The 13,059-nt window shown below is 43.2% G+C and overlaps 1 protein-coding gene across 1 annotated transcript; it reads left to right on the forward strand.

Annotated features, from left to right (window-relative positions):
* Nucleotides 1–904: 904 nt before the first annotated feature.
* wu:fj16a03 (uncharacterized protein LOC335475 homolog) lies at nucleotides 905–2,781 on the forward strand. The gene is made up of 3 exons (XM_056760233.1): nucleotides 905–1,059; nucleotides 2,017–2,115; nucleotides 2,450–2,781. Exons 1-3 carry the CDS (start codon nucleotides 1,011–1,013, stop codon nucleotides 2,533–2,535), a joined length of 234 nt encoding a protein of 77 aa, XP_056616211.1. The 5' UTR covers nucleotides 905–1,010; the 3' UTR covers nucleotides 2,536–2,781.
* The last annotated feature ends 10,278 nt before the right edge of the window (nucleotides 2,782–13,059 follow it).

Consider the following 13,059-nt stretch of genomic DNA (forward strand, 5'->3'; position numbering starts at 1 on the left):
AAGCCCAGACCTTGATGAAAATTATACATTTAGGCTTACCTTAACATTTGTTTGTATTTTGAGATTTTACTGTAATACAGCCACATTCCATCGTGTCACTCTATATTTGTCATGTTATTTGGGAACAAAAACAACTGCAGTCATTTTATTTACTTTTGTTTATTATATTTAAATAAAATATATTTATTATACCTAAAAGTAATTTAGAAGCAGTATTGTGACACTTGTATAATAGGTTAATTTTTTTAAAGTAAAAAAAGAACTTTCAAGAACAAACATGTGAGCCTATTCATTCGTTTCATTCTATTATGTAGACAACATTTACACAGAGTTTAACTACTGAAAATTACAGTCAAATTAGAAAAAGTTAATGGTCCAGTGACGGAAATTTAATGACATTGCGGTGTATGTAGATAGAAATAGCTCAATAGAAATAGTAATAAAAATATAACGCTTCATTATGTACGGTCTTTATACACTTTTTAATACATAGTTGTATATAGTATATTGCATTTTTGTAAATACATATTTATAAAAAATTACAGATTGGCCCTTTAACACCACTGGTATGGCCATCACCGTCCAACCTGATCTCACAGGAATATTTATACAAACTTCAAGAGGTGGCTAATTTTCAAATCCTTTTATTAAAATTCTCACAATCCTGTGATGAAAATTTGAAAGATTGTTAAGCAGTTAAAAAGTATCAATAATGACAGTTTGCTAAGACCATGACTAATATGTTTACACTTTTTTGAATCATTTCGAATATTATCTTGCGTCATCAGACATGGTTTGTGTCATGACCCCATCCCTTCAAAGAACAATTAATCATTCTTTGTTTCCAAAATTATCCCAGGAGATAAAACTGTTTACACTGCACACTGCATGTATGTGTCTTTGCGAGTGCCTTGAGCACGTGACCTTTGTCTGTAACACTATATAAGAGTCTTTAAACCCAGACTCCAACAGACAAACTAGCCAGACAAGAGTGAATCAACATCCTAAAGATGATGAAGGCTTGGCTCATTCTGCTTCTGTTGCTGCCTATCTGCACAGGTAAGTAACTTACAGAAATATTTTAGGTAATCAAGGTGTAATTTGCTCAGAATAGACACTATTTCTAACAATGAAGACTTTCACAACCACATTTATCATTGTTATTATTATTATCATCATCAGAAGTATATTATTTGTTTTTTATTATTTGTGTATTATCTATTATGTTTTTGTAGCTTTTACATAAGAGTGCACTTTTATACAATTGCACATATTGCATGTTACTACAGTATTACCCAAAAAGCAATGATAACCCTGAGAAAAATGAAATTGCTCAGAGATTGCTCTTTCATCTCACATGGGATTTACTGGAGTTCTCAGTTGTGTTTCATATAATATTAACTGTAAGTCTCACATGTGTCTTCTAAAATCGCTTTGTATATTAAATAATAATAAAAATATCAAAAATGTCAACAACATCGACTCAACAAATCTGAGTTCAACACTGCTGATATCTCTTCTGAAACTCTACTGCCATTTTTGGTTGATTTTCTCTGGAGAAATATATGAAATGCATAAGACTTTTTTAATTTTTTCAAGTTTTCATTTCATCTTGTCAATGTCAAGGATCTAGGATTAGGAAATATGTTGGCATAACAATAAAAAACACGCTATTATTATATTTATTAATTATATATTTATTTATATTATATTTATATAGTCAGCTTCCAAAATATATGTCAGTGGTTTTATACTTTATTCAGTACTTTAAAAAATACATTATTGTGAAAAGTGTATAGTGTTAATTGTAAATTGTAAGATGTAAAAGATGCAACATTTAGTATGATATAGTGAATATATCCTACAGTTATACCAAGGTACTTAAGATATAACATACTTCAGATTTTATCTAATCATATCATGGTATTAACAAGGTAATCAAATGAGATTGAACAAATACCATGGTAATATCATGCAGTCCAAAAACTAAAAGTTTCTTTTTTGTGTGTGGTTCAGCTGACCATAATATTGATTGCTATGGCGAGGATTTCCTGATGGTGAGGAACATGGTTCTTCAATGCAGAAGTAAAGTTCCTCAAGCCTGTTACACCAGAGGTAAGCTCCACACTCCAGTAGTAAGTATTAAATCCCTATCAACAACCGAGAAATAAAATAGTTGTACGTTTTTCGTAAATTTAATGTAACATTTCAGACCATGGAAAAATACATTTACATTTTTAGTCGTTTAACATTTCTTACATAGTGAACTTCAATTCAGTTCCATTTTTCTCATGAAGAGTGAGAACTTCACAGAGCATTTACAGTAATTGTCAATCCAGCTAGATTGATATTCATCCCCATTGCTGTCTCAATCCCTTCAATCCCACAAGAAAGCAATTAAAATATAAGTTATTGTAGGCCTATATCTGACCTGATATCTCTTACACAGGAACTGGAGAGAAAGGGTGTGTAAGGCTGGAATTTTGTCAGAGGAAAGCCTGGAAATGTTGTTATGAAAACCTGTGCAATGCTTGATGTTTACAACAGAGGATGCTGCTGGAGACCAATTTTTATGCCTTAATCGCACTTTTTTTAACATATATTTAACAAAATTGAAAATAAAAAAAGTAATTGCAATAATATAGTTATAATAAAGTAGAAGATGTCTACTTGTATAAACGACACAGTATTACTTAATTAAGATTTGGACAGTATTGTGCTGCATATACTGTATACTGCAATCTTAAAGTTATGATAAATAAAATATCATAATTTATCCTACCAAGCTTGTGATTTTCTGATTAATTTTTAAAAGGTGGTTTGTTATCTTAAATACAATTGTGTCCCCAATTATGTGTGAAAAAACAAACGAGTTCTGGGGCCTCATTTATAAAACATGCGTATGCAAAGATTTGATCGTTGAGTGTGCACACGCAAAAATTCACAGGAACGGTCATATTAATGAAAACATCTGATAGAGAGGTAAACGTGCTTTCTGTGCATACGTTAGTTTTATGAATCACACGTACTTACTTTGAGAAATGATCGTAAAGTCAAATTTAGGACGGTTTCTACGCAGCGTTTTATAAATGAGGACCATGATGTCAGAAATGGATATTTTGAACTTTTGCCATGCTTTCACAGCAAACACATGCACACACACACAGGTGCAGAGATGAAAATATGTGTGCGTAGAACAGAAAGACTTTGGCCTGGTGATTTATTTATTTGAACAGTAAAAGAACAGACAGTTTCACTGTGAGAAAGCCAGTCTCTCTCTCTCTCTATGAGGTGTACTGTAGAGAGTTCATTGCCTCTCTGACTTTCTCTCAAACACACACACACACACTAAATCGATAAAGAACGTAAACATTATTCAAGGACAAATTCAGCATGTGAAATTATTTGTTTAAAGATTCAAACTTCATCAAGATTAAGGGTACACAAACTAATGTTTTGGCAAAAGATAAGACAGTGGACTTTAACACAAGGTTTAAACGTAACTTAATAAAACAATGTATGATTTTTTGTTTGTTTATTTTTGCAGTTTGGCCCATGTTGTTAATACAATACAGTGCAACTGGCCAATGAATTTTCGTCTTTTTGTTAAAAGTGACTGGTAGTTGAAAGGTCACACAGATACATTTCAGCCTGGGTTTTTTTTTCCACATTTAAGTAGAACCAAAAAGCTTCTTGGTATCCAAATATTTTTATCTTGTGCAAGTTTCATTTCATGGTGAAATTATTTGGTGCATATTGGAGTCTACCATACAAACATTTCTGATGAAAAGTCTATAAGAAAATAAACCAAATCCAAATGCATTGCAATACTAAATAGGACAAAACATTGAACGGAAAACATATGTTTGTATCGTGGGCTCATAGTTTTATACAGTACGTCAGTTGTGTGGAAGTGAGGGGTCACTATATATGTGTTACAAATGAGATCAATAAGGACTGTGAAACATGTCGATTATTACAAACTAAAAAAACAAATTGTTAAAAGTAACATGTTTAAAAATGTGTTGACATCCTTATTTTTTACCGCACAGTGTATAAAGTTTATAATAATTTTCTTTCAAACTTATCTAGCGGCTGTTCGAAACAAGAGAAAGTCAATATAAAGTACGAGGAATGTATATGTTTAAAATAAATAAGGTACAAATATAAAAAACTGGTCTGTCAAAAGGGTAAATCTATGCCAAAACTGTGACTTCATCAGAGAACTGAGGTTACATACGTAACCAAGACGTTCCCATTCTGTCGGTCTCTCTACGTTGTGTCGAGAACGACAGATGGGGTTGCCTATGGAAAACGCCGTAACGCGTCACAAGTGTTAGAGCTATCTGTGATAGGTCATATGGTGTCCCGGCCTAAGGGGGAAGGCTACTCTGCCCAGCCAACCTCCAGGGGTTGCTTGCTTAGTGATGGATGGAACGCCTGTTCTTAACCAGTGTTTGGGTAAGAAGGAAGGTTGGTGAGGTACCAGTTTCTTAGCCATGTGTTTGGGTAAGAAAAAAGGTAGATAGCACACTGACCCAGCCTCTTGGAGACAGGGAGTACCAAAGCGGGCAATGGGTGGTGTCGTGAGAGGCAAAGAGGTCTACCTGTGCCTGTCCGAACAGCACCCAAATGAGCTGGACTGCACGGGGATGGAGTCGCCACTCTCCGCAAGGCGTATACTGACAAGAGAGCGCGTCGGCTGTCTGGTTCAGTTCGCCTGGGATGTGTGTGGCCCACAGGGAGCGGATCACCTGCTGACTCCACAGGAGGAGGCGTCGGGCAAATCGTGTTAGCTGCCGTGAGCGTACGACACCCTGGCGATTGATGTACGCTACTGGTGTCGTGCTGTCCAGGCGGACCAGCACGTGCTGGCCAGGCGGACCAGCACGTGCTGGCCCTGCACTAGAGGCCGCAGCCTTCTCAGCGCAAGCAGCACAGGCCACAACTCTAGGCAACTGATATGCCAGCTCAGACGGGGGCTGTCCAGCGCCACGCTCCTGCGTGCCCGTTGCACACTGCGGCCCACCCCTGCAGTGAGGCGTCCGTCGTCTCCATGACGGGCCTCGTAATCTGCCCGAGGGGAACCCCCACTCGGAGAAAGGTCATGGAAGACCAAGGGTTTAGAGTGCTTCGGCAGAAGGGCGTCAACACCATGCGCCTGCTGCTGGTGTGCTACGCTGTCCTCGTAACTCGACTCTGTAGCCAGTGTTGAAGCGGTCGCATGTCCATCAACCCAAGGGGTATTACACCCGTCGAGGACGCCATGTGTCCCAGGAGCCTCTGAATTGTTTCAGGGGGACCGTTGGCTGCCTGAAGTGTTCCAGACAGTTCAACACCGACTGGGCGCGTGCTGCGGACAGTCGCGCCGTCATTGACAGAGTTAAGTTTCATACCCAGAAAGAGGATGCTCTGCACTTGGGAGAGCTTGCTCTTCTCTCGGTTGACTTGTAATCCCAACCGATCTAGGTGCCGGAGCACCAGGTCCCTTTGTGTACATAACAGATCTCGTGAGTGTGCCAAGATAAGCCAGTTGTCGAGATAGTTTAGTACCCGCACACCTTCCTCCCCTCAGGGAGATAGGGCGGCTTCCACGATCTTTGTGAAGACCATGGGGACAGGGACAGACCAAAAGGGAAAACAGGTCCATTGCCACGAAACCAATCCTGACACCTGTTAGATGTCTGGATGCGCCTCTGAGTGAGCATCCTGAACGGCAGCTTGTGAAGGTGCTTTGTTCAGGGTACGCAGACCTATGGGGCGCAACCCTCCGTTATTCTTGGGAACGATGAAGTGCAGGGCTGTAACCCACTGAACATCTTGGTTTTGAGGGACGGACTCAATATCCGTTTCGCCAGAAGGGTGGTGACCTCTACCCAAAGTACAGAGGCATCCCTGCCTCTGACAGAGGGAGAGATGATGCCCCGAAACCTGGGAGTCTCTGGCGAACTGGATCGAGTAACCATGACGGACCGCCCTCATTAGCCACCGAGACAGTGTGGGCAGCTCTCGAGCTCCCAGGGACTGTGACAGGGGGACCAAGAGGACGGTCTGCTTCATCATTCCCACGAGGGGTGGTTCGTCGGCTGGCGGAGCTAACCATATGTCGCGGGGGTCCCCGGAGGGAAGGTTGGCTCCGCCTTTTTGCCTGCCTGGCGGGACAGCTGCACGCACTGTCGGTTTGAGAGTGGTGGCAGCTGTCGTGTGTGTACGATCCTACGCCTCGCCAGGGCATGAGGTCGGGTTGCCGGGCACAGTCCAGTGGATTGTGCGATCGGCTGCAAGTATACCCGGGGAGAACAGAAAAACTCTGTGAGTAAGTGGGCGAAAGGCCCTGAAAAGCGTCCGGATTTGGAGACGATGCAGGAGGCGTCCGGTACCGACCGATCAGAGCCGTGGCTGTGAAGGTCGGGCCCGATGTTGTTCTCCCTTGTGTCTTCCCGTCATTGTCCTTTCTCGCGAAAAGGTTGCTGACGGGATGGAGGTTTCCCCCTCGACCACCGCTTCCGGGGTGCCGCCTGTGGGGGCACAGGAACTGGAGCCGATGTCGAAGGGGTCCTGGGCTGCCAGGAAGCAGACGCCACGCGGGATCTCGGAGGCCTATAGGCGGCCGAGTCGCGGCGCGGAATAGAATTGCTGAGCGCAGTCCTCGACGGCGTTACCAACAACCCACCCTGCGAGATGGGTGCATCAAGAAAGCGGACTTTCTCGGTGTCACTCTTCTGCGCAAGGTACAGGCGGGGGTGTCTCTCCTGGACCACTACTGTGGACATCGCCCGACCCAGGGCGATGAATCCAGGAGATCCTGCATTATACCCAGGTCGGTCTTACCCTCGTGGAGCTCTCTCAACGCCTTGGCCCGGCGGACCTGCAGGTGGTTGACGCCACAGAGTGTCCTCTGTATGATAAGGCCTAAATCTCTCTGCAAACTGCTTGAAGGCTGCTGACAATCTCTAAAAACAAAAAGGAGTTAAAGGAGACAGAGGAGTTCCACATTCGAGGAAACAAATGATGTCATCAAACAGTGTTGAAGCGTTGACCTTATTTTAACTATTTTGACTCCCTTGCAAAAATCAAGCAGAGACCGGACGCAGGCACATAGTTGTAATGGACTTCATCACGACTCTGAATCTCACGATCCATTAACATGTTTCCATCCTTTGCTTTCTGAATATAAACTTCAATTTTCTTTTGGCCTCTTTTAACCTCAACCCTCAAGGGTCTGAGTCTTGCCTTTGCTCCCTGAAATTCATCAGAATCAGTGTCTGTGTCATAATCAGTATCACAGGATTTTAGGATTTTCCGTTCTCTTACAGAAGGAGTTTTTTGCTTCTCTTTCTCCTTTTTACCTTGTTCAAACTGATCTTTGAACTCCTTACACCTGTCCTTTAGAGTTGTTATTTCTACAGTCATAACTTCCTTCTCTTCGTTACAGTTTTCCACCTGGGATTTTAAATCATCACACCTATCTTGTTATCCCCTCAATTTGCTTTCCATAACATCTTTCTCCCTGTTATGGGTATCTTTGTCTAATTTCCATTCCCTTTTCCTGCATTTAGACTAGGTAACAAGAGTCCAAGGAGCCTGCCTTGAATCTCTTTTCCTCATTCTCTCAAATTTTTTCCATACTGTCCTAATGTCATTAGGCTCCCAAATGCCACCTTTCTGAGCTTTGATCTTACATTTTTCAACTATTTCTGCCTCTGTTTGTTTAGTATCAAAACATTCAGATAATTTATCTGACAATTCCCCAGCTATTTCGTGTAGTCTAATCTCTGCATCACCCTTAGTTTCAGACATCTTTTCATCTTTAGTTTTGTTTCCTGACATTGCAATACCCATAAGGAACATCAAGAATCAATCCCCTAACACACACAGTGTCAAACAACGGTACCGTTTAACTTTTGATTCTTTAGATTCTTTAGATGGAGATGACAAACAACCAACTCACACTGCTGTAGGCGCGCCCCAGTTGTAGCAGCACGATGAGGAGAAGACTTGTAGGGTTTCCCTTCGTACCTCTCGTCTGTCACAAGTCCGGTTGTTCAGCTGTCATTCCATCCTGCCGACAACGCCATATGATAGATCCAACTATGAGATATTGCTTGTAGATCTTATAGATCCAAACTTTGAGTCCAGTCTCACTAGATCTCTCTCCGTCAGGAACAAATTAAACCTGGAAATATCAACTCCATTGTCAATCCTTTAACCCAACCACCAGGGAGATATAGAGCTGAAGGGAAGAACAGCAGGCAGGAGACGAAGTGATGTTAAATAGACAGAGAAATTATTTATTGAACAATCTCAGTTGTACGTTGATGCTCAGTCAAGCTCTGTCAAACTTCGTCTGACTAGAAACAGATTCAATATGTGTTTTTAACATTCAAGATTACAGTATCAAAACATTGTCTCATGACATTATTATGGACCTTGAGATGGAGACCAACAGATACTCATATCAGCATAAGACACAATACAACTCCCAACGAGGTTAAACAACAGGAAAGTAAGGAACAAATAATATGAATAGAAGTGAATAATAAAATAAATGAATGAATACATATGATGAATATTGTAATAAATGGGATAAATGAAATAGAATCATAAAATGAAATAAAAAATAAACAAGTGTATGTTTCTATCCAGATCTATCACTACTATAGAAGAGCCCAATGAAATTTGGCTAATGAAAAATGCAGAATTAATTTACCTTTTGTTCTAAAGAGCCTGAGAGCCTCTCACGACAACAGCAGAGGACGATACGTGTTGTGGCATAAGGGACAAAATGTCTCATTCCCTCCATCAGGGAACTGAGGTTACAGACTGTAGTAGAGTAGGCGGGGCGAGACCGTGGTTCAAGTCCGGTGAGTAATTGCGCACAGCTGGCGCTAATTCACAATTACTCACCGGACTCGAACCACGGTCTCGCCCAGCCTACTCTACTACACAGACGTAACCAAGACGTTCCCTTTCTGCTGGTCTCTCGACGTTGTGTCATACCGACAGATGGTGTTCCTATGGAAAATGTCAAAACGCTCTATCGTGTCACAATCTCTAGCGAAGCGACGGTAACAGGCCTCTGCGTGTCAGCACGAGGCTTTCGCGAAACTCTAATCTTCCAGTGTGATGGTCGGGGGGTCCCGGTGCTTTCTTGGAGAAAGATGGGTACAGCCCTGGCCGGTAACCTTTCACGGACGGAGGCCTTCGCTCTCTACTGGCGAGAGCCCAACCAGATCGGGTTTACACCGGGTGAGGGCGACTTCCTTAATTAGGGATGCGCTGCAGAGGCCACTTCCTACCCAGGGGGAGGAATACAGTGGATATAGATATGGTCTCGCCCTTGGGGGAGATCGCATGGAACGTGCGGACTGAGTAGTTAACCGTAGCCCAACCCGCAGCTCTACAAATGTCTGCCAGAGCCTCTGGCCAGTGCCCTGGAGGTGGCTATACTCCGTGTGGAGTGAGCGTACACTGCCAATGGGTATGCTTGCGATTGGGATGCCGCCAATCGCGATCCAGTGCGCCAGTCTCTGTTTGGAGACAGGTTTCCCCTACTGCTGTCCTCTAAGACAAAGAGACAAAGGGCTGGTCAGAGCTGAAGCTCTACGTGCGGTCCAAGTAGAGGCGCAGTGTGCGTACTGGACACAACACAGATGGGGTTGGGTCTTCCTCCCCAATGGGGAGTGCCTGTACCGGGCCTGGGTCTCATGATAACGTGAGAGTTGCCAGGGCCGAATTCAAGGCAATCCGGGGACATGGAGAATGCTTGAATGTCACCTACCCTCTTGAAGTAGCAAGCGCCATCAGGAGGGCCGTCTTACTCAAAAAGTGAGGAAGATCGGAACCTCCGAGGGGCTCGAAGGGGGGCCCAGAGAGCCCCGCCAAGACCACATTAAGGTGCCAAGAGGGTATGGAGCAGAGACGAGGCGGAATCCGCCTTCTTGCGCCCCTTCGGAAACCTGGTGATCAGGTCGTGCTGCCCTAAAGAGTTTCTATCAACTGAGTGGTGACGAGTGGCGATAGCGACTACATTCACCTTCAGTGTGATGTTAGTCACTTGTAGAAAGGACAACACTATCCCGATCGAGCACCTCAGTGGGTCTTCTCGTTGAGAGAGACACCAGGACGAGAAGAGGCGCCATTAATAAGCGTATAACCGCCTAGATGATGGGGCCCTAGCCTGGGTGATGGTCTCCGCCACAGAGGGGGGGTAGCCAACTCAGGGTCTCCCCGTCCCGTCTAGAGACCAGACATGGAGGTTCCAGAGGTCTGGTCTGGGATGTTAGAACGTGTTCATCCCCTGAGAGAGCAGGTCCTCCGTCAGGGGAATGGGCCAGGGGGGAGTCGCTACCAAGAGCATCTGCTCTGAGAACCAAGTGCGGTTGGGCCAAGTTGCGCAAAAAATAACACTTGGTGCTCCTCTTCCCTGACCATGCACAGTGTCTGTGCAATGAGGCTCATTGGGGGGAAGGCGTATTTCCGCTTATCTCGCAGTCAGCTATGTGCAAGGGCATCAGATCGTGCAGCGTTTGGAACAGATCGTGCAGCGTTTTCTACTACGCATGAGAACATTTATTAGTTTAATTTCTGACCTTTCGCTAGCACGAATAGTTAAAAAGTAATTTAAAAAGTACTGAGGCAAGGGCAGAGAATAGCGCATCTGAGAACAGCACCTATGTAGGTTCACTGAATTTACCTTTTTTGTTTTGCAGTTTCAAAATACATCTGATGAACATGTTGAATGTAGAAAAGCCTGCTTTGGCATCTTACAATGCACCGAAGTTGTTGTTGTGCAGTTTAAAATACAAAATCAGCATGTTTAAATGTAGGAAAGGACTTTGGGTGTCTTATGGGGCAAAACTGTAAAAATACAACATACTAGCTCCCATTTTAGGCCCTATGATTGAATCGCGGAATCCAGGCATGTTTGTTGTATAACGCGGAATGGCACTGAATCTATTTCTTAACCAAAATGTAGGAATGAACTTAAAATTCAAATTGTGCATTTACTTTAGAAATATTCAAATGGTGTTTAAATATATAATCTGCAATTGTTTTGCATGTGCTCCTGGAGCTTTCAGAGAACTCGTGCACATGTCGTAGGCTAGTAGCAAGCGATCATTTGGCGCAGTTTCACTCAACAGTAATGACACACATTTTATAAGAGAAGTAGAGAACGCAACAGAAACTCTTAATCCCCACGGTTTCGATTTCTGAAATGAGTGACAAAAAATATTTACCTTGTTCATGATGTACATGTATTTTACATCAAGTACAATATTTAGTTGATTGTCTAAAACTTTTACTCAAGTCTTATTCTAAAATGACTTTAACTACCAATGTAGTTTTCTGGCAAGATATTTGTACTTTTACTTAAGTATTGATTTTAATTACTTTGTACATCACTGGGAACAGCTCATTCTAAGTTAATAAAAACAAAACGCTTTATTATGTAAGGTCTTTATACACCTCTGAACACATATATTATATTGCATTTCTGTCATTAGATCCTCCAAAAAATGACACACTAGACCTTTAAGGAAATGTTTAAAAACAAGGTGATAAATATTACGACTCAAAATGATTAAGTTGTGTACTGTCCGTATTACAAAATTATTGAAGTAACAACTGGAATGTAAAATTTTTTAATTATGTATGTTAGGTAAAATGTAAGTACATTTTCAGAAATGTTTTATGTAATCTTTTAGCTTTAACTTGTTTTATCAAAATTCAGTGACAAAGTGACGCTTTTCAGATAAATTTGTATTAAGGCTAAGCATAATAAGCAAAGGCTGCTGCCTACCTTTTTGGTTATATTGTATATTTTTCTTTTATTAACTGTGAGAAGTTGTCATAAACATAAAATAAACACAGCATCTGTTAAGAAATCACAAGGGTGTGTTTACAATGTTTCTTTATTTTCTAAAATCTTCAGTACTGTTCTTCTCATTGACAAGAATGCATAAGAGACAGATTGGCTCAAACTTTATCACGAGAAAAGGGTTCCCTTTCAGTCGGTCATTCGACGTTGTGTTGAGAGACAGACTGGGGGTTTAATTCTGAGAACCTATCATCTCCCTTCAGACGGCGGATCCCCCTCGGCGAGTGGACTCTTTCCTGTCGGTGGCGGATTTCTCCTCCAGAGCCCGGACTTCACCTGGGCGTCTCGGCAGCGAGCTACAGATCTAAAAGAGCAGGTCCTTTTTAGGGTCAATAATTCTCAGTTTCCACTCTCATCCAGGAGGGGGGACGGACACAATGGCTACCCCAGGTGTTGGGCTTCCAGCATGCTGGGGCGGCCATTGTGGATCAATTCTGTCCGCACTGTGGGTGGTGTATGATTCAGACGTTGCGTCACGGTCGGTTGTGTTCCCACGGGAAGTTGAACGCTTTAGCGAACCGCGGGGTTGATCAGGGGTTCCCGTGGTTGTCACTCTGCCAGCTTCGGCTCGCGGGTCATCCATGCCCCGGCACGCTCACCTGGCTCGTCCCTGATGGGCGGCGGTGTACCGTCCCATAGCGGGCAAGACTCAACAACGTGCTCTGTCATAACATCTGATAGCTACCTCCGGTCATCTGATGCGATGCATGCTTCCCTGGGTTGCCGCGAGCGTCGGGTTGTAGTGGCCACGTCCTCCCCAAACGCTCGCGGCTGACGTGGATGTGTACGTGGAGCTCCGGACGGCGCCTCACTGAAAAGGCGAAAATTGCTCACCAAGGTGAGCAATGCACCTAACACTCGACAGCTTTTAAAGACATTTAACTCTCTTCTTTGCCACCCTCCTCCCCCTCCCACTTCATCTTTGACTGCGGAAGACTTCTCTGTATTTTTCACTGAGAGAACATCATCCAACAGCAAACAATTTTCGGTACCTCAGACCTTGGTACACACCTTCCACACTTCAACCATCGAACTCTCCTCTTTCACCCCACTGACGGACACTGAAGTAATCAGACTTCTCTCCAGCCACCCCACCACCTGTCCCCTTGACCCGATCCCCTCTGATCTCCTTCAGGCCATATCCAGCACACTCACACACATCATCAACACCTCCCTGC

This window comes from Triplophysa dalaica, chromosome 11 (genome assembly GCF_015846415.1).
Source record: "Triplophysa dalaica isolate WHDGS20190420 chromosome 11, ASM1584641v1, whole genome shotgun sequence".
NCBI lineage: Eukaryota > Metazoa > Chordata > Actinopteri > Cypriniformes > Nemacheilidae > Triplophysa > Triplophysa dalaica.